The 23,905-nt window shown below is 31.2% G+C and overlaps 1 protein-coding gene across 21 annotated transcripts in view; it reads right to left on the bottom strand.

Moving 5' to 3' along the window:
* Positions 1 to 319: 319 nt before the first annotated feature.
* Positions 320 to 23,905, bottom strand: part of cspg5a (chondroitin sulfate proteoglycan 5a) — a 68,628-nt gene continuing 45,042 nt past the window's right edge. For 2 of the 21 annotated variants that reach the window (XM_021466994.2, XM_073926576.1), the window contains exons 4-6: positions 20,342 to 20,417; positions 14,101 to 14,157; positions 320 to 1,070 (exon numbers count right to left, since the gene is read on the bottom strand). In XM_021466994.2, coding sequence (XP_021322669.1) covers positions 900 to 1,070; positions 14,101 to 14,157; positions 20,342 to 20,417 — 304 coding nt within the window. In that variant the 3' untranslated portion in view covers positions 320 to 899. Of the gene's footprint in view, positions 1,071 to 6,395; positions 6,498 to 14,100; positions 14,158 to 20,263; positions 20,421 to 23,905 lie in introns of all 21 variants that reach the window. The other 19 variants (XM_009292600.4, XM_073926575.1, XM_009292599.4 and 16 more) reach the window with 12 other exon arrangements.

Raw genomic sequence — 23,905 nt, forward strand, 5'->3', positions numbered from 1 at the left:
TGAGGATTTGCAACACGGTTGAATCATCTTTGCTTAATTTGCTGGTGTTTTTACGAATTGCATGTTTCATGTTAAGCTCTCTCGGCCACCGCACTTACCAGTAAAACTAAATGTGTACATGATTTTGTGTCACCCACCTCATGACAGTCTTCAGCACAGTGTTATCAGTGTGAAGGTCTAAACTGATGCAGACTTCAGGGTATTGAACAGGTATCAAAGCCATGCGCAATAATACCAAGCAAAGCGAGAGACAAGAAGTGCCTGAAAGCATCCAGCCGGGGGGAAAAAAACACAGGCTAGGACCACGCAGGGACAAGGATTTAGTGTTAAAAAGGTTTATTTCAACAACTGTCAGATTTCGTTTTCTGCTCGTAGTTTATATTCCCAAAAAAGTACAAAATAAAACAAGTACATCAAAGGATTAGAAATCACATCAGAACAAAGACACATTGTGTTTTTTTCTTTATATCAATCCAAGCATTTTTTCCATATATTTATACATACTCACTGAATTAGTCAGACAAACATCAAAACCTCTCAGTAGCTTTTTTTCTTTTATGACAACGTTTTATATTTTAAACCCCGAATACGACTTTTTTTTTTCTTCTTTTCTTTTTTACAATATACACCAACGCATGCCGTAATTTAGTTAGGCAGGGGTAGGTGTGTTTGTGTGTGTGTGTGTATATATATTTATATATATCTAAGGACTGGGTCAGGGGTGGGTCGACTACAGGGCAAAAAGACTGCAACAAGGGGGCGGGGCAGGAGGCGGAGTCTGAGTGAGTACGAGGGGCGGGGTTTGAACGTTTTTTTTCTCTGTCGCGTGGTGATGTGTGGTGCCACTCGATGCTTTAAGTGATGGTGGACGTGGTGCCGGTGGGTGCTTGTTTTCTGCTCTACATCATGTTGTTCTGCAGCGAGTTTACCTCCGAAGAGTTCTCCTCGCCCAGCACCTTGTGGTTCTCGTGCTTGGGGGTGAGCGAGTTCTGGATGTTCAGCGACTCGTCCTCTTTGGGTGGGGGGGCCTTCACGGGGTCCTCCAGCTTGTTCTGGGCATTAGGATCATCCTGAAGAGTTGTAAAAAAATATACAGTTAAAATTGCATAGTGTTTTATGAGCTTTAGGATTTTAATTCATTTATTGTACAAAATCCGATTTTAATAATAATTATGTTGAGTAAAATGAAGTATAATAAAAATATGAATATTATACATTACTTAATATTATTATGAAATATTATAAATATTAATGCTATTAAATATTATTTATTCAACATAATACATAGTTTTTTAATAAGTTAAATAAGTATGATTAATATTATTAACATTATTAATAAATAGTACAGATAATAAGTAATAAGTAAAATAAGAATCATTATAATTATTATTATCTATTAATAAATAGTATTATTAAATATTATAAATATTAATGTTATTAAATATTATCTATACAACATAATATGTATAATTAAATATTAACAAAATAAGTATAATTATTATTAACAGTATCTATTAATAAATAGTACAGATAATAAGTAATAATAAGTAAAAATAAGTATGCTTATTATTAATATATTTTACTAAATAGTATTGTTAAATATTATAAATATTAATGCCATTAAATATTATTTATGCCATATAATACATATAATTTATTAATAACTAAAATTAAGTATGATTACAATTAATATAATCTATTACTAAAGAGTATTATTGCATATTATAAATATTATTGCTATTAAATAATATTATACAACATAATAAATATAATTAAATAATATGTAAAATAAGTATAATTATTGTTAACATTATACTATTTAGTAATAGATAATTAAATATTATAAATATTAATGTTAATAAATATTATTTATACAACATACTACATATAATTTAATAATAAGTAAAACATAGGTATACTTGTTATTAATTTTAGCTATTACTGAATAGTATTATTAAATATTATAAATACTAATGTTATTAAATATTATTTATACAACATATAGTAAGGATAATAATTAATAATAAGTAAAATATTAATATTACTTTTATTATTATCTATTACTAAATATTATTATTGAATATTATAAATATTATTGTTAATAAATATTATTCATACCCCATAATACATATCATTTAATAATAACTAAAATATAAATATGATGATTATTATTAATACAATATATTACTAAATAGTATTACTAAATATTATAAATATTAATGTTATTAAATATTATTTATACAATATAATATATAATTTAATAAAAAAAAGTATAATTAACATTATCTATTACTAAATAGTATTACTGAATATTATAAATGTTAATGTTATTAAATATTTTTCATACTCCATAATACATATAATTCAATAATAAGTAAAGTATGATTATTATTAACATTATCTATTTCTAAATAGTATTATTAAATATTATAAATATTAATGTTATTTAATAATATTTATACCCCATAATACATATAATTTAATAATAACTAAAAAAATAAGAATGATTATTATTAACATTACCTATTACAGAATAGTATTGTTAAATATTATAAATATTAATGTTATTAAATATCATTTTTGCAGAATAATACATATAAATTAATAATAAAAATAAGTATGTTGATTATTAATATAATCTATTTTTAAAATAGTATTATAAAATAATAAATAATGATAAATAAATTTGAATGTTATTAAATATTATGTATACAACATAATACATATAATTAAATAAATGATATTATCATGATAAATATGATGATTATTATTAATATTATCTATGAAATTGTATAGAAAATAAGTAATAATAAATAAAAAATAAGTATGATTATTAGTTATTATTGATTACTAAATAGTATTATTAAATATTTTAAATATTAATGTTATTAACTATCATTCATACCACACATTACATAGAAATTAATAATAATAAGTAAAGAAAATTATAATAATGAAAATATCTGTTGCTAAATAGTATAATTAAATATTAATGTTAATAAATATTATTTATAAGACACACTACATAGAAATAGCTTAGATAAGTTAGATTGTAATTGTAAATAAATAAATAAATAAATAAATAAAATAGCTCATTATACCATAAAATACTTAAATAAAAATGCATATACATATATTATTTGCATATATAACTGGCAAATGTGCAATTCTAAGTAGACAAGTCTAAGTAATACACTTTATTAAGCTTAAAGTTATTAGGTAAAACAAAACAAACAAAGCAAACAAATAAAACTGCTCATTGCGTTTATTACTACCTTAATATATAATTTTGGGATAATGTGCAAATGCAAAACAAACAAACCAAATGGTTTACTGCATCTTCGTCTACAACTTCGTCAAATTGTATTTAAGAATGGGATAATTAAAGTGTAATTGTTTTCTATGCAGTGGAAATAGTTTTTATAAGTACAAACTAAAAAAAATCCCAAACTGAATACAAAACGCATTTAACACTCTCCATCCAGGTCTAAAAGAGTGAATAAATCTACGCATTTATCCACACAATTAAAATGCATGTAAACGGTGATATAAATTAGTAGGTCCACAACACTTCAGCATCACATCCCAATACAGCTGGAGTGTGAGTATTGATTCAGCTGATGAGTGGCTGAGGCTGATTTCTCCTCTGGTCAGAGCAGAGGCTGTATGATCCACCCATCCTGACACACATGCACACATGCAAACAGCTCATACAGCCCCGTCCCACACTCCTGTCCAGCCAGTGAACAGGAGAAGCCATGGTCTGAAGCAAGAGCTCTGGCAAGAGGAGCTCACCTGTAGCAATGAAGCCTATAGCACTCTCTCTCTGTGGAATAACCATTCAGTGGCCTTTCATTAGAGCAGTAAACAAAACACATGACTTGCATAGCAAAAGTCAAAAGTTAGGAAATTAAAGCTGGTTTGCATCATCTCAAAGGGTCCCCGGAAAACGCCTCTAAATGAAGTGTTAATACGCAGGTCATGATTTTGCCAAGTACAATGCGATCCTGGATTAACATATATGTTCATCCTGGAGCATCATTGTTGTTTGAAAATGTAATCCATACCGATTCCTACACTCCTAAACCCAACCATAACGGTAAATTATTACCAAAATCAGAAAGGAATAATTAATTGGATAACTGTAAGCCTAAATTTAACATAAACTTTAAATGTATCCCTTAATTCTGATTGGCTGGAATGCTGTTTCAGGATCAACATACTGTAGATGTTAATCCAGGAACATGTGAAATGAGGTTGGCGGTGTTTATTACTGTAAATGTGTTGATTTGGCTTCTGCCGGTATTAAATAATGTCTTGTTGCAACTAACTGCTGAAGCTTTTATCATTTTATTTTGATATTGGCTAAAACTACTGTACAAAAAGGGCTATAACTTGTCTAGACAAGGCTTCTACATGTATCAAATTTTATTCCAATATAACGACAAAATCTCAATGCAATTTGTAACTTTTTGATTTATTTGCTTATTCATATGAGTTTGTACAATCTAATTTGTTCAATTTTATTGTGATTTGTTTATCCCCCAATGTACAGTTAGGTTTAGGGGTGGGATTTGGTGTCACGCCTCCTTTAAAAAAAAATGTAAATACTTTTCGTTCTACTAAACTTGAACAAATATTTAGAAATTAGCCTCTAAACTGACAAAATATAAAATAGTCATGTTTCCTCGTGAGATCAGGCCGGATATGGTGAAGTCAGAATTATTAGCCCCCCTGTTTATTTTTTCCCCCCGTTTTCTGTTTAACAGAGAGCATATTTTTTGACTATATATATTTGACTAGATATTTTTCAAGACACTTCTATACAGCCTAAAGTGCCATTTAAAGGCTTAACTAGGTTAATGAGGTTAGCTAGGCAGGTTAGGATCATTAGGCAAGTTATTGTATAACGTTGGTTTGTTTTGTAGACAATCGAAAAAAATATATACAGATGTTACTACTTCAATGTGTTCCTTTTGCCGCCATTCATACCGCGGCGACAGGAATTATAATGCTTTATAATTATAATATAATGCTTTATAATTATAATGCTTTCACTTATTTTTTTTTATCTCATTTACAAGCACAGAGGCATATTTAAAGCTGCTGTATAGGCTATTTCTGTCCGTTCGCATCCCGTCCCTTTGCGCCCCCTGGCGGCTTATTCAAAAACTGCGGTCATACACTAAAAACAGAGCGGCAGCTATTTCAAATGGCGGCGGTATATCCTCCAGCGGTAATAGCCACTTTGAACTCTCACCTACTGTATAGCATAAAGGGGCTAATAATTTTGTCCTTAAAATGGTGTTTAAAAAATTAAAAACAGCTTTTATTCTAACCGAAATAAACAAAATAAGACTTTCTCCTGAAGAAAAAAATATTTTCAGACATACTGTGAAAATTCCCTTGCTCTGTTAAACATAATTTGGAAAATATTTTAAAAAGAGACAAAAATTCAAAGGGAGGCTAATAATTCTGACTTCAACTGTACTGTATTATCATGATATTGACTGAATCTGAAAAAGAAAAGATAATAACCAAAAATGCTTAGTTAGAATTAGTTATTTTATTATAAATACACGTTCAGAGTAAACAAATGTTTAAAATTAATTGAATTGTAAACAAAGTACGGATAATGAACATGAGCAAAACTAATATTTTTCATACATTAATGTAAAAGTTTTTAAAAGCACATTATAACTAAAATGATTTCTACATTTCAATCATTAAACAATTATAAATGTTTGCTTGATTGTTCTTAACCTGACTAGCTATGTTTGTTCATGATTAATATAAATGTCGCTATGTTTGATGACTTGATTCATGTTTCGCGTTTCTAACCCTCTGTTAAGAAAGCATAGTGAGCATCGATGTGCTGTGATTTTCACACTGCATTATGAGACGTGTTTAGGGAGCGAACATTTCAGTGCACTGGAAGGAGGTTTGGAATTGAAACTGATTCCAGAGGAGCTAAAAGCCTAGTGGTTAAGTATCGACACATAGCGTAGAGAGTATATCGACGCTCGTGGTGATCCAAATTCGATTCCTGGTTCTAGGTCCTTTGCTGATCAATCCCTTTTTCCTGCTCCCACTGCTTTCCTGTCTGTAACCTTCACTGTCCTACACTAATAAAGGTGAAAAAACCCTTAAAAAAGGCTTATTCCTTGATCATTGCACTAACTACTGATCAAGGTAGCTTGAGACTGAGACACATCCAATAGTTATGGTCACAAAAATATCCAGAACGGTCGTTAAAAGAGGACAAAATCAAACAATTCAGAGCTCATTTGAACCAGTATGTATAGCATCGCCCACTTGTGATGGTGTATCCTAACACCAGGTGTAAACTGGGCAAAAGGCACGAGTGTGTTACGTTTACAACCAAGATTATTTACCCGTTCAGCGATGACTTAGATTGTAACTTCGGGCAGGACATGGGGATACGCCACCTCCATGGTTACTGGATATGGGGCGTCCTTTCTTCCGTCGGCATGAAACTAGAAAATGTGCTTTTTTATTTGTGGCTGAATGGGAGTTGGGATTTGTTTTTGGATGATGGAGATGACTGGTGATTTCTTTGCATCCTTCCTGTCAACATAGCCATGATCTTGACGATAAGTGGTGGCCACGTTGTTGCTACTCTGCTATTCTGAATGTCTACTTTTGCTTTGGGTTGACTAGATTACAATTATTTGTGCAACGTGTATAGCATGGTTATTTACGCCTCACTCAACATCATTTTAGATGTTTTACACATTATGTCTCTGTTCCAAAACATAGTCAATTCCTTCATTGCTTAGTCCCTTCACAGAAATGCAACCTGATAAGTGACTGGTCTAAAATAAACTTCACAATTTGAGCACCTCAAAACTCATTGCAAGAAAGTTTGGCTACACTAAATAAATAAATAAAAAAAGCATTGTTTCCATCACATCAGCTGGGTTTCCATCACCCTGTGTTAAAAAAAGTAAAATTTTAAAGAATAAAAGCAAGATTATTATAAATGAAACTAAATAAAGTAGATTAACTGAGTGCTAACACCGTGATGCAGTGGGTAGCGTGGGTTTCCACCAGGTGCTCTGGTTTCCCCATCAGTCCAAAGACATGTGCTGTAGGTGAATTGGATAAGCTAAATTGTCCATAGTGTATGTTTGAATATCCTGGTGCTCCAGATTGGGGGTTGCGCGTTGAGCTAACAACTTTTCTCATAAAAACTAGATGTCACAAAACACCAATATAGTGCAAATAATAATAAAATAAAATTTAAATAAAATAAATTGCAAATTTAAATAAAATAAAAATGACGTCAATACGTAAGTTACTTTCTAAATTTAACCGAATAATGTGCGATGCAAAAATAAATAAAATAATAATTTATAAACTAAAACAATATATAATAAAATAACAATAAAGGTACAATTTAATTAAATTCATTCTTTCATAAATTTTTTCTTTGGCTTAGTCTTTGATTTATCAAAGATTGCCACAGTGGAATGAACCACTAACTATTGCAGCTTATGTTTTAAGCAGTGGATGCCCTTCCAGCCACAACCCAGTACTGGGAAACACCTATACACTCGCATTCACACACAAACTTGTACACTACGGCCAATTTACTTAACCCAACTCAGCTATAGCGCATGTCTTTGGGGGAAACCGGAGCATCCAGAGGTAACCCACACCAACATGGAGAGAACATGCAAACTCCACATAGAAATGCCAACTGGCTTAGCTGGGACTCAGACCAGTGACTTTCTTGGTGTGAGGCGACATTGCTAAACCACAGAGCCACCATGCCCCCCTTAATAAAAATGAACCAGATCAATATAAATACGTGATACAAATTTCCATAAGACTTTGTTTGTAAATATGAATTATATTATTAATCAAAAACACGAAGATAGACGATTGAAACCGCATAAAAACACTAGATGCAAATGGGCATCCACTGGCAATGACTTCCGTGTTCATGCTAATGTGACTTTTCTGATTTTTGCATGAATAGTTTTGGTCTTAAACAGGATAACTGGCTCCATAAAGTCTGTGAACTCCACTTTAATAAGCACAAATAACAGCACAGATTGTTCTAGGTTTTGGAACAGAGAACATTTCTAATGAAACAAACTGGCGCTTAAGCATATATGCATTCAATTGTGGATCCCCTGAATTATTTAAACTGCAAAGCGTTGAGGAAGGACACGAAGACCATGAGACGGGAACATACAGTTTAAGGGGGCGCTGCTGCAGAATCAGAGGCTTTACTGGTCTAAAACACAAATCTGGAGAGGACAGAGGAACAGAAGGGAACAGGGCAGTGGGTCCACACTCATCTTGTGTTAATGAAGTCAGATATTTCACTGCACACATCTTGAATCTGGAAAGTGCTGAGGATAGAGATCAAAACTGCAGTAACAGGTTGAACAGATCTAACTTCTATATACTGTAGGTGCACTAGCATGGTCCATTTGCTGTTTTAAAGGGACAGTTACCTCAGAAATTAAACTTTTGTCATCTTTTTTTGCCATTCATCACCTCCTTCAATTTATCATTGTATAATATAAATTATACATTATAATATATATTTTTTTAGTTTTTCCCATTATACTTTTATTCTGAAGGAAGTATTTTTTGATATATATATATATATATATATATATATATATATATATATATATATATATATATATATATCTGTCTATCTATCTATCTATCTATCTATCTATCTATCTATCTATCTATCTATCTATCTATCTATCTATCTATCTATCTATATATATATATATATATTATACTGAGTACTACTATCTTACAAAATGAGTAGTAAAATATTATATACTGTCATCCTGGCAAATACAGAAGAAATCAGTTATTATTAGAAAATAGTTATTAAACTATGATTAAAAATGTGTTGGAAAAACTATTCTCTCCATTACACAGTACGTGGGAAATAATTAAAAATAATTAAATCTTCACAAAATGGTTCATTACTTCATTTTTTAGCATGATTCACATGACCAACCAGACAATATTCATTTCAAACATCTAAAAATGTCAATAAAAGTCCCTTAATTAAACTTTTCAACTAATCAAAAAGTCGATCAAAGTCCCATAATGCAATTTGAAAGAATAAAACAACAGAAAAACACTAGTCATTTATAAAATATGGGGAACAAATTTGGCAGCTAATAACTCAGTGTTTTCTACCATTATACTGTACATTACATGACCAACAGACAATATCAAAATTAATGTCAATTTTTTTTGCCGTGCTGTTTGTTTTTTTCTTTTTCTTTTTTAAATATTTCACAAAGGATGTTAAACAAAGCAATGGATTTTCACAGTATTTTCAATAATATATATATATATATATATATATATATATATATATATATATATATATATATATATATATATATATATATATATATATATATATATATATTTTTTTTTTTTTTTTATATTATTTTTTTTTTTCTGGAGAAAGTCTTATTTGTTTTAATTTGACTAAATTAAAAGCAGTTTTTAACTGCTTTTTAATCATAATAGTTTTAATAACTAATTTCTAATAACTGATTTCCTCTGCCTTTGCCATGATGACAGCACATAATATTTTATTACTTATTTTGTAAGATAGTAGTACCTCGCTTACAGTGTAAGGCTAAGGTAATTATGCAAGTCATTACTTATTTATTTATTTTAAATATATATATATTAAATATATATATAAAATATATATATATATATATATATATATATATATATATATATATATATATATATATATATATATATATATATATATATATATATATAWATTTCTAGTCAAATATGATTTTCTGTCATCATGGCAAAGATAAAATAAATCAGTTATTAGAAATAAGTTATGAAAACTATTATGTTTACAAATGTGTTGAAAAAAATCTGCTCTCTTTTAAACAGAAATTGGGGGAAAAAATAAACAGGGGGGCTAATTATTCAGAGGGGCTAATAAGTCTGATTTCAACTGTGTATCCAGCTAAATGAAAAACTCAAATAAATGTTGCAATTTAAAAGAATGAAGGTACTGAAAACGCCTTTAAACAAACAAACAAAAAAAATATATATATATAATTAAAAGCCATTTTAAGGTCAATATTATTAGCCCATTTAAGCAATATATTATCGGAAAAAAAGCTTAAAAGGGTTAATAATATTGACCTTAAAATGTTTTTTAATTCTTCTGTGAAAATCCTCTCTTTTATTTTGTATGGACTGTTCGTTTAAGTGGAGTCTCAATCTCAGACAGAAGAATATTCAAGCTACCACTTCACTTATCTGACCTTTCCGCTCTAGTTTATATATGGTCTATTTCACTCCAAAACATCTGTCAAGTCACAGAGCCTCCCCGAGGGTTCAGGACAGACGGAGAGAGAGAGAGAGAGAGAGAGAGAGGGACTGAGGCCGATTTGGCTGTCGGCCAGACTCGGGCTCTTTTACTCAAGCGGATATCGATCTGAGAGCGGATGGTAATAAAGAGGCACGACTGTCCATATTTCTAACCCCCCTCCTTCTTTTCTCCTCATCTTCAGAGTTTCCTCTTTTCATGGCATACATTTCATTTACAGGAGTGTTTTCTCTGCAATGATGAGCTCCGAGCCTCTATGCAGCCAGAGGAGGCAATCAATTTATGGTGTCCTATATTGTCTGAAGGTCATGGAGTGTTTTGAAAGGATTTTGGAGAATTTATGCCATTCTTGATCTCATATTATGTGTCTACAGACGACTCTGGCTGAAATACAATACACTTGTGCAAGTGAATTCCACTAATAGACTGTTATTACAGATTTGTTTTGTGAATGTGTATTAAATATTTTATTCAATAGGACAATTCGTCAAAAAAAAAAAAGAATCTAGTCAACATATTTTTTCAAATGTGTATAAAGAATTAAAGATAATTAAAGATTAGTATAAAGAAAAAAATATCATAATAATATTCTGATTCTATGAGCATTTGAAAGTGCAAGTAACAACTACATTTATAACAAGGCTAAAGATAGTCTTAGCTTTAGCCAACAAAATGTTTCTCTCAGAACAGCAAATTTTAGTTTTATACAAAAAGTGTTGCCAAAAAAGTGGTGCTTCTCTTGCTCAAAACAATGACTTTTGCTGCCTGTTCATGCTACTTATTTAAACGAGTTTAAAAAAAACAACATTGTTATGTTTTTTGGTACAACTTAATTGTTTTATGTTCAATTTCCTTACATTTGTAAAAGTTAACTGATTTATATTTGATGGGATAACGAAAGAAGTGTGTAGAACCTAGCATTTTGTTCCGTAGTCATTGGTCATATTTTATTTAATCTGCAATATTTTTATTATAACTTAACAGCCCTTCCCTGATTGTGCTTTCTAGTCATTAAAATCAATTTATACAGAAAACTTAATGATAAAAAGACTTTCATGGACTACTTTTGAGTGTTTTTTTTTTTTTTACATTTGTGGAGTCTAGCAGAACATTTTAGACAGTAGACAGAAACTTACACAAGTGTGAAATAACATAGGGGCAATTAAAAGATGACAGAAGGCTAATTTTCTGTGAAATGTCCTTAAAAGGCGCTATTTACACTAGTGCAGTTTTGTTTAAAAATACATTTTAGAATGAACACGCTCCTCATTTAGACTGCCATTTTTTATTGCATTTCAGTAAAACAATCTCCATCCACGCTATACAGCCTAAAACACATGATATGTGACCATTCACACTTACTGGGCATGTGCTTAATTTGGCGTCATCCATACAGACTCCTGCTAATGCAGCATTTCTGAATCCCGGTCCTCACAACCCACTGATCTGCATATTTTGCATGTCTTTATTGTTATTTATCCCAGCTGATTAAGATAACCAGATTGTAAGAAGAGCTCTGTGCATGGCATGTATTCTAAATGACACGTTCACTATGAAGTGTGTATCCTTCCCTATACCCTTCTCCTTTATTGCACTCTAATGGAGCAGGAGGATCTTTTATTTCAGTTTATACAACAGTTCTGGTCTGGTTCTCAAATCTGATTGGTAATATTCCCGTAATAACAGCACTCACAACAGCCTCCACACCCTTCTGTATTACTCCGCTCACATTGATTAACCTCATCAGATTAACCTCACTACAGTTTGACAAATATTGCAGCTGCTGGACAACGTAATGTACTTTTGAGGCTTTTCAGGCGAGAATGTAGTTGTTTAGATTGCATCTATGCAGTTTATTTATAGGGATAGTGCCTATTTTTATTTTAATATTTATAATTTTGTATATTCACTGCGTTCGCGCGCATCACACCGGTTAATGTTCCGCCTCAAGAGGGCGACAGAGACTGCATAATAAGCACTTAGAGGAGAAAAACTCAGCGTAAATGTCAAACTACAGCTGATCAAATCATAATAAAACAGGTAAGTGATATTCTAAGTCGATGTCTTTTGTATTTGGTGCTGTATTTATACCATAAAAAATAGTAGTGTTTGCTTTGGCTTTTTTAGAGTTAATTATTGTGATCTCCCGATTGTAACAGAGAAATACTGGGAAATCTCTGTAGACTAATGGCATTTCATACTGTTCAGCCTTATAATCTTAAAATGTGAGCAAAATCACCTGTTTTGTCATCACTTTAGACATTACGCTAGAGAATCAAATACTAGCTTTAAAGTGACGTTTGTGAAGTAGCAAGGGTTTCTGCTGTTCTGACATCAGCTGCAGATGTGAATGAACGGTGGAAGAAAGAATAACCTATTTCAAAAGGGTTTTTAGACTTTCCGTGTCAGACTTTTTTTTTTATACACGACTATGCCGTCAAACTGTTGTATAAATGCAATATCACACTCGTAGCAGTGAGATATGGCTGTATATTGGCTGTATATTGGCCGATACACAGTACAGCCATCTCACACTGCTTCTCATGTGATATTGCTCATTTGAAATATACGGTATTTGTTCACGCATTTACACAACAGCACTGCCAGCACCCTCTTACTAGAGAAGCACGAAGTGTGACATAATTTACCTCCGTGAATAAATAAATTCACACACTAAAATGCCATTTAAATGAAACATTTAGTATATGCTCCTTTCAAACTGCATCCTGTAAAGCAGCGGTGCCCAAACTTTTAGTTGTAAAGGGCCAAATACCAAACTTGATTGAAAGCGGTGGGCCAAAGCTAAATGTATCAAGCTGTTTAACAAAGTTGCAATGGATAATGTCTATTTTATTTTTCAAAACTAATTAAAAAATATGACTTTAATCAGATTAAGTAATGCATTTTAGATATATTTTACACTTTATAATGACCCTAATATAATGAAAACATAGAAATTCCATTTATAAGTTTAATGCTGAATATACTAGTCAAGCTGCACCTACCTTTGCCCTGATTTGCTCACTGAGGATTTCTAAGTTGTGGTGTATGCGTTGAGCAACAGGATGTTCATTGAAAAAAAAAATAAATAATTTGCAACATATAATTGAAACATTTAATCAACGTTAGTTTTTTGTAGCTAAAAAAAACAGCAAATTAAAGCTGACATAAAATTAGAAATGATAATGTGTATTTAAGGTATTAACCTTAATGGCGGACCAATTCAAAGGTTACCATAGGCCAACTTTGACCAGCGTTGTTTGGCTATCTCTGCTGTAAAGTCAACTTGTTGAACTAGAATAAAAGTCTGACATGAAAAGAGAAACATATTGTATGAAATGTGCAGAGCAGTGGGAAACGAGGACCGGGGTTGAGAAACACTGTGCTACTGTCTTGGTCATATAAATGTAGCTTGATGAATCAGGGAACATTACACAATTATTCAGAAAGCCAATCTGAGAGCTTTTGTGGATATCTCCATCTACGTTTTCAAAAGTTTGTGTTTCAGTCTCAATTTAAAACAAAAACACACTAGTTTAAAAGCCACCTAAGACTGCAAATGGACCATACTGCTACATAACGTAGGATTGGTTTCCCTGATGATGAGGATGCCAGGGAGGGCCAGGATTGGTCATTAGAGTTTGATTGACAGGATGACAGCACAGTGACGGACAGCTGCTGTCCTGTGGGCGGAGCTGAGGGGCTATCAGTCTTACCTCACAGTCGGGTTCCTCTTTGGTCTTACACTCCCAGGTGTATCTGCTCATGGTTTTCTGAGGGTGGGAGACCATTATATACCTCATCAAAATCATTTACATTTAGAAGAAGACAGAGAGTGAGTGACAGAGACAGAGACAGAGAGAAGGAAAGACAGACAGAGGAAAGGAAAAGAGCCCTTCATCGGTGAGAAGACTTTCCAGCTAGGGGCAACTTATCTAGAGTTTCTTTAGTTTGATTTATTTTATTCATTTATTTTTCAGTAATGGAAGAGTTTTTTCTTTAAAATGTTTAGCTTTTAACTTGTGAGGTGGAAAATGTAACATTATTTACTAAGCCTCATGTTGTTTCAAAGCTGTATGCTGTTTTATCCGTTTAACTTTACCAAGTTCAACTTCATTACCATTATAGGACTCTTAAGAAAATGTAAATATAGCACACATATATGAAAACAAATTGTGCATAAAATGTGCACTATCAGTCAAAAGTTTGGGGTCTGTAGGATTTTTAAATGTTTTAAAATAAGCTTCTCCTGCTCACCAAGGCTGCATTTACTTCATCAAAAATGCTGTACAAATTGTAAAATGCTATTGCACTATAAAATAAATATAATAATGAATAATTTATTCCAGTGATTTATAAAGACGAATTTTCAGAATCATTACTCCAGTCTTCAGTCACATGATTCTTTAGAAATCACTCTAACATTAATTATCATTAATAATATTGTTATTGGTAATAGTAATAAAAGCAACAATGACGATTAATAATTTAATTTGAAACTACATACAATAAGAAAGCAGTTATTTCAATTTTTAAATAAATATTTAACTATTAAATATTTTTTTACATTTAATAAATGCCGCCTTGATGAACAGAATAATAATAAATAAATAAAAAACATGAAAAAAAAACTGACCGCAAACATTTGACCGGTAGTGTACAGTATATACATTTTCCATTTACAATAAAATATGCTAAGGTAATTTGTTTACTTCTAAAAGCAAATAAAAATACTAGTGTGTCATGAAATTTCTATCATGAGTTAGAATGAAACTCTAAGGTAAACAATTCAATATTTTTATTATAAAAATATTTACATAAAACTTAAAAACATTATTCTTTTAAGGCAAAGGGAATATTTATTGACATTGTTTGTTGTTTACATTAATATAAACCAACAAATTTTTAAGTAAATGCAATTTATTTTAAATAAATTATTATATAAACTTTCATAATAATTATACAAATTCTGTGAATTATACTGGAATATTTTAAAAAATCATGTTTAAATAAAATGAAATCAAAAAGCACAAGTATTTCTAAATAGTAAATATATATATATATATATATATATATATATATATATATATATATATATATATATATATATATATATATATATATATATATACACACAAATAATAATAGCATACAATTTTGAAAAGACATCAGAGTAAGTAAATAATTACTAATACAAATGAATAAATTATTTTTTGTGGTGTAATATCTTTTAAAAAATAGAATCTTGCAAAATAAATCTCCAAAACTCACATTCTAAAACTTACTTTGTCAAAAATAATTGTTAATAAACAAACAATAAAACCATTAAAAGAGTAGCAACGTGATATCTTCAGTCAGTTTCATCTAACTGAAGCATTCAAGCTGTAATTAATCCAACTATATATATATATATATATGTATGTATTAATACATACAGTATACAAATCAAAATTATTGTGAGTTTTTGTGACTGAAACTATTCACCAGCTCACCTGTACTGACCCAAATAAGCCTGAAGGTCTAAAATAAACATGAATAAATATGTAAAAATAAATGAATATATAAAATAAATAATAAATAAATATATTCCTCTGCTGAGCTGCCATCAGAATAACCGAGAGGAGAGAATGTGTTATTTTATGGTTATCCCACAGAAGAGAAGGACCCCGTGTTAGATCTACATCTACCCATGCTTCGCTCATGTTAGCCGGTGTTATGCCACCTACAGGCAGCAGCCAGACGTTGCATCTCAGATGTTTATCCTGCACTGTTGACGAACCGCTCACCGTCTCCTCTTTCTGACCCAGGATAAACCAGTGAAACGACACACAGCTATATTAATGCGATGCAGTGGACAAGCAGACATGCAGCGATGCAGAGGAGAAACAGAGAGAAAGGGTGAAGGGGACGAGCGCCTGTGGTCCATTCTCTCAGTACAAGGTCTGCCATCAGGACCAGAGTGGGACTGTGTGGTCTCTTATACACGCAAGGATATTTCCTTCACCTTTCTAGAGGTTAAAATGTGTTTTTAGGTTATGTGTTGTCTATCCTCTAACAAGTCATCACTCTCTATTGCAGTAAACAAAATCACAAAATACACAGCATCCATTTGTGTCACCATTATTTTTACATGTAATAACAAAATGACAGCTTTTTCGCCCGGAGATGGATCAATTTAAAATGAAAAAAATATTTATATTTTTAACAATAATATAATGTATTATATTACATTATAATATAATGAAAATATAAGAAAATAAATAACTTAAGGTACTTTTTAAATCAATTTCAAAGCATTCTCGAAGTTCAAATATTAATATTCCTTAGAACTGTAACATTTTACAGTAAATAATAAACATTAATCACTTATTACTGTTAATTTAGGTTATATATACATATATATATATATATATATATATATATATATATATATATATATATATATATATATATATATATATATATATATATATATATATATGTGTGTGTGTGTGTGTGTGTGTGTGTGTGTGTGTGTGTGTGTGTGTGTGTATGTATGTGTGTGTGTGTGTGTTTGTTTAAATTAAAACTATTATCACAATATATATAGAAAACCTAAAAAAACACAAGACATTTATTAAAATTAATGTCCTTTTTCAATGTTAAAGCATTCCTAAAGTATTAAAGTCCTCAAAACCTATTTCACATAAAATAAAATAAAATAAATCAGATATGCCATTGTTATAGATACTAAAAAAGAACTCTGATATAAATTTTTAAATGTAATGAAAAAAATATAACAAAAAATTAAATTTAAATATTGAAATCATTAAATTAGAATTTCCTAAAATAATTTATTTAAATGTAAATAATAAAAAATGATAATATAATAAAAAATAACATAAGAAAAATATAAAATGTATGCACTTATTTCAATATATTCCAAAGCATTTTTAAAGTTCAAAGTATTAAAAACTCCTCAGAACTATAACATCTTACATCAAATATTACAAAATTAATCAGATATGCCATTATTATAGATACAGCTATACTGACTAAACATTTATTTTTTAATAATTATGAAAAAATATACCAACATTAAATTTAAATATTGAAATTATATATTGAATTACAATTCATTAAATTAATGTTAATAAATTAATAAAAATCATTGATCAGCCAAAAAGTGAGAAATGTTTTTTTGATCCATAACATATTACATAAAAATTTCAATTACCACCTTCACCACTATATACACAGATAAAAAATCAACTCTATATCATTTGATCAATCAAAAAGTATATAAAAAAATAATCAAATCACACAGAGCTACCAATATTTTGTCTGAGACTGTAAGACACCATGTTAGGAGAAAAACCCTGAAACTACACACTCACCTCTAGCCAGAAAACAATAGCTGCAAATGACTGATCAGCTTTTGCAAGTGTTTATGTGTAATACAAATAACCTGAATGTATATGTGTATCTTCCGGGTCTGCCTCTCTATTGATTTGTGCAATGGAATCAATAGCACTGCTTTCCTGCGAGTATCTAAAAGCGCTGGTAAAGAGTGTGTCTACAGGCTCATCTGGATGACACTGACACACTCACATCACCACTATTAATGCAAGACACTGCAGGTCGACTGACTCACTCATATACTCAAAGAAAATGAATTTGCTGCTTGTTCACACTGCTTATTTAAACTGAGCTGAAACAACACAATTATTGAGATTTCTTTGGGACAACTTCATTGTTTTAAGTTCAATCCACTTCAATTTGTTAAGCTAAATTAATCAACCCAGCATTTTTGACAGTGTAGTTTTCGCCATACTTAATTCATACAGCTGAATTGATATCATTAAGAATTGCAGCCAGCAGAAGGTGCTGTGGTCTGTGTGAGTCCTAATGCCCCAGTATAGTGAAGGGGACACTCTATTGTCAGTGAGCACCATCTTTTAGATCAGAAGTTAAACGGAGGTCCTGACTCTCTGTGGTCATTAAAAATCCCGTGGCACTTCTTGTGAAAGTTACTGCCCTCCCTGAGGCACTTTGGGTGTATGGCCATACACAAAAAATGTGCTATATAAAAACATGTTACATTACATGAAAATGTGTCATCATTAAATTAAAAATCACCTTTTTGGATACATTTTTTTTATTATAGAAACCTGATTATCGGATAATATATAATTAAATAATTAAATAAATCATTAGATTTTTATATGAGTTAAAATTTTTATTCTTTATGTGCCATACTTACATTAAAATACTTTTAAAGTTTTTTTTTTGTATAATAAAAAATGTACCAATGTACAAATTATTTATAAACATACTGTATCTCTCTGGAAAAACACTCACAATATACACTGTAAAAAATATAAGATATAAGTTTTTATATCACTTTAACTTATTTTAATAACTTGACAAAGTTTTAACTGTATTTTTTAAACTATACAAATTTTAACAATGTTTGGTCAAATATTAATTTCTCCTACTAGTCATATATATATATATTTATATATTTTATTCTTTATATATATTTTTTATCTTACTCGAGATTATTTTGTAAAGATGTTTGTGAAAACCCCATAACTGCTGCATTTGATATTGTATATGAAAATAAAAATATGTTGGACTGCATTGCCTTTACTTCTGTTTTGGCAAGATGCTTGATTTTAATCAACTGGAAAATGATTTCCCCCTTCTCTTAAACACTGAGCCAATGATGCGTTACATTTCCATAGTCTGGAAAAAATAGGTCTTAATATAAATTGTTCTGGGTCCAAGCTCACTACCATGTGCCGTCCATTAATAAATTACTTCCACGGCCAAATATAATTGTAAATGGACAAAATAATGCAGAAGCTGTCAGGTTATTTGTTTTATCTCGACTAGAACAAAAGCAGTTTTTAATTTTTTAAAAGCCATTCTAGAGTCAAAATTATTAGCCCCTTGAAGCAAAATCTTTTTTCTATAGTCTACAGAAAAAACCATTGTTATACAATAACTTTCCTAATTACCCTAACCTGCCTAGTTTACCTAATTAACCTAGTTAGATATTCAAATGTCACTTTAAGCTGTAAAGAAGTGTCTTAAAAAATATCTAGTAAAATATTATTTACTGTCATCATGGAAAAGATAAAATAATTCAGTTATTAGAGATGAGTTATTCAAACTATTATGTTTAGAAATGTGTTGAAAAAAAATCTTTTCTCCATTAAGCTGAAATTGGGAAAAAAAATAAACAGGGGGGCTAAAAATTCTGACTTCAACTGTTTATATGTTGTGTTGTTAGTTTTGTTGATTAATGAATGTACCTGTATGATTTTTTGACTATTCAATAAAATTAAAATGGAAAAATACATTAAAATACATTGAAATCAGCCGCAATAAACAAACAAAAATAAATAAATAAATAAAATAAAACTGTATTTTAAAATGGAAGTCTGTTGTAAGTGGAGATTTATGGCTCATTTTGAAAAAAAAAAAAAACAGCCTTTAAACATTTGCGTTGCAATTTAAATCTACAGAAACAAATTGATAAAGTGTGACAAAAAGGTGTATTTTGTGTTTTATTTATTTATATTAGACCCAAAAAGCTAAAAAGCTCAAAAATCTCAAATCTAACAGGTGTAAGATAAAGCTTTTGCCTGCAGTGTCTCGCCTTAATGGAGCATCAAAAGCGGCGCTCACGAAAAAAGAAAAAAAAAAAACGCCAACTTTTTTCCCCTCGTTTCCTGGATACCCTGTTGCTCGGTAACCACAGTCATATCTGAGAGCAGACCTTTTCCGCGGAGAAGAAAACGCGGCGCTGCGAAAGGTTAGACTCGGGGGTCCATGCAGAGAGAGGAGGACGAGGGGAGGGGGCAGCAGAGAGAAAGACCAGAAACACGTTACCTGACAGATAATGTTATCATAGTAAGCCAAAGCACGGGCATGAGGGAGGTTAGGAGGGGTGTCGCAAAGTTTCCTTACATTTGGATGGGAGCCCTCAGCGATGGTGGACAACGAGAAATTATCATTGTGGTGCTCCGAGGAAGGACGGTACTTACTGCTGCGAGGAGGAGGAGCGATTTGTGGGAGGATGAGAAGTACACAGATGAGGACATGACGGAAATGTGGAGGAAAATAGTAGAATTGAGAGGTTATGAGAGAGAGAGAAAGAGAGAGAAGAGAGAGAGAGAGAAAAGAGCATTAGTGCAATTCTAAGCTGAAGTTTAAACACACTGAAAAACACAACCTGTGATGCAACATACCATTTTCTTCATCAAAATACACCTACTGTAGCTTCTTGTTCAAGCTACTTATTTAAAATGAGTTGAAACAACACAGCTCTTAAGTTGTTTTATGTTGAATTTTAGGATAAGCAAAAAATCTACTTACATTTGTAAATCAATTAAGTTAACTTGATCGATTTGTGTTGGGACAAGGTAGGTGTGTTAAAGGAAGTCAGAGCACAACTATTTAGGACACCGGCCCTCAGGGACGAAGTTTGGGCACCACTGAATTAAAGCATGTGCTAATCAGGAACATGAGTTACCTTGGCTACTTTAAGTACATGTAAGTTCATGATTGTTAATTATTGCATTAATTAACACTTTAGTTTTAGCTAAATGTAACTAACATGAACATATGACATGTTATTGTAATCTTTATGTCATGACTTTACTTTATCATTAACTCACTCTTGACTACACATGAACTCCTTTATTTAAACTGTTCATTTGGATATTTGATTTTAGACAGACCCCCTTTCTATTGTTTTTCGATGTAAACATGCACTAGATGCACTGAAAACACAACCTGTGATGCAACATACCATTTTCTTCATCAAAATACACCTACTTTAGCTTCTTGTTCAAGCTACTTATTTAAAATGAGTTGAAACAACACAGCTCTTAAGTTGCTTTATGTTGAATTGTAGGACAACCTAATTGTTTTATGTTGAATCTAATTACATTTGTACATCAGTTAAGTTAACTTAATCGATTTGTGTTAGGGACAACATGAAGGAATTGTGTGGAACCCAACATTTTTCACAATGTAAACAGATATTGGTAACACTTTGCAATAACAGTGCAGGAATAATGACATACTAATATGTCAACTAAACAATACTTTGTTATGAACTAATGGTGTGTTACGGCAAACTCTGTCCTGGAGGGCCAGTGTCCTGCATATTTTAGTTCCAACCTAAAATTAGACATGATTGAGCCAGCTAATCAAGCTCTTTCTAGGTTTACTAGAAACTTCCAGGCAGGTGTGTTGAAGGAAGTTGCCAAGTTGGAAACTATGCAGGACACCAGCTTTTCAGGACCAAGTTTGGGCACCACTGAGTTAAGGCATGCACTAATCAAGAACTAACTTTAACTAACATGAGTTACCATGGCTTTTTAATCACTTGTAAGTTAATGTTTGTTAATTAATTTATTAATTAACAATTTACTTTTAGTTACTAAAAGTATGAACTCATGGCCTGTTATTATAATCTTTATGTCATGACTTTACTTGGAGGGGCACGATATCATAAACTCACTCTTAACTACTCATGAACTCCTTTTTTTAAACTGTTAATTTTGATATAGACAGAACACATTTCTATTGTTTTTCCATCTAAACTTGCACAGACGTGAATAACTTACATTCATAATGGAGTAATGTTTAGTTTAAATATTAGTACATCATTGGTTATGTACTGTTATTAGAGTTTAGATTCTCTGCCCCTATCTTTGAGCCAGGCCGGGCTGGGCCGTGATCAAGCATTTGTATGTTTTTTGTTTTTTTTTTTCGAGCAGAAAGGATGATAGTCAGCCTATAATCTACTCATTAAGATAAATCTAAACTAATTTCTGTAGTTAAAATTACTGAGAATTGTAGTTGAGATTGCTAAATATAACAGCCAACATATTAAAAAATAGTCAGGTTTAAATCGGGCTCGGGCTCATAATTAGTTAATGTGTCTGACCAGGTCAAGTTCGGACACAAGGTGCTCTAGCTGTTGTTATAAAGTGCTACCCAGATTTATAATGTACCAAACACTGTGCATTAAGATAAATAAAATAAATTTAAATTGATAAACAACTGAAGGCTATATATTTATATATAATATATGTGTGTAATTATAAGCCATCTTGTGAAATTTAGTGATGTTTAACTGAGCAAGGACATTTTTCACAGTATTTTTATTACATTTTTGCTTTGTAGAACATATTACTTCTTTTAGTTTGGATAGAATAAGAGCAGCTTTTAAAAAATAATAAAATAAAATAAGGTCAATATCATTAGCCTCAAATAATTATTTTTTTTCAGTTGGCTACAGAATAAATCACTGATATTCAATGACTTGCCTAATTAACCTAATTAAGAGTTAAGCCTTTAAATTGCAGATTAAGCTGAATATAATGTGCTGTCATCAAAGACAGCGAAGAAAAAAGATATTAGTTATTAGAAAGTATTTATTAAAATTGTTATGGTAAAAAAATGGGTTGACATAAATCGTCTCCCCTAGGGCTGGGCGATAACATCAGTCTCGATATTTATTGACAGAACACGATCGTCAATAACGATAAAAAAGTTTGGTATGAAGTTTCGGTATGAAGGCTATAGTTTTATTAAAATGTGCCTGCTGAGCGTGTGGAAGGAATGCCAATAAGCTTAGCGTGTGAGTTTGTCATTTCCAGTAAAGGCGCACGACTTGCACATGGAGGTGATGCACGTGAATTTTCCAGGTACACCTAGTTAAAAAACATCTGAACTTTTCTGAATGCCGCGAGGGCACCGCACTTTATGTAAGTAGAACTAACCAATCTGCTTCACACTTTGTGTGGAATATACACATTTCAGTAATAACAGCAGACTAATTACCTCAGACAAACACAGGTGCATTTAAACACTGCAGCATGTTTTATTGTTCTCCATAAACTTGTATTGAAGCTGCAGCAATGGTTTGTTTGTTACTTCAGGTCAGAATAACTACACGCTTGAAAATGAGCGCAGTATACCAGCAGTGAGGAGATTGTCAATAAAAAAAGAATGTAAGGATGTCGCCAGAGTGGTTTTTTGGCTTCTTTTCTTGTGCATCCCAGCCTCTAGCTCCCAATCTAAAAGAGTTTTTAGCATAGTGTGTAATATAGTCATTTAATTTCACAATTTGTAATGTTGCAGTATGCATTTGAAAAATGATGGTTGGTTCCTTTACTTGAAAGCTCAGATTTGATTTACATAACTTATTTTGTTTACATAGTTTGAGGTTTACTGTATCATTATTATTGACACCTTACAGATGCTGATCTACCTTTACCATTGCACACAATTTGTAACATTTTATTTATCAAGTTTAAGAGTCTCTTTAACACTTGTGTTTATTTTGTTATGATGAGAGAATCCTAATTTTCCTAAATGTATCATTAAATGATATGAAACATGACATCTCGATCATTTTTTTGCATTGTCGCCTAGGCGTAGTCTCTCCGTTAAACATCACTTGGAAAATTTTTTTAAGGAATTAAAATTTCACAAAAGGGATAACAATTTTGCCTT

The sequence above is a fragment of the Danio rerio genome, chromosome 16, assembly GCF_049306965.1.
Source record: "Danio rerio strain Tuebingen ecotype United States chromosome 16, GRCz12tu, whole genome shotgun sequence".
NCBI lineage: Eukaryota > Metazoa > Chordata > Actinopteri > Cypriniformes > Danionidae > Danio > Danio rerio.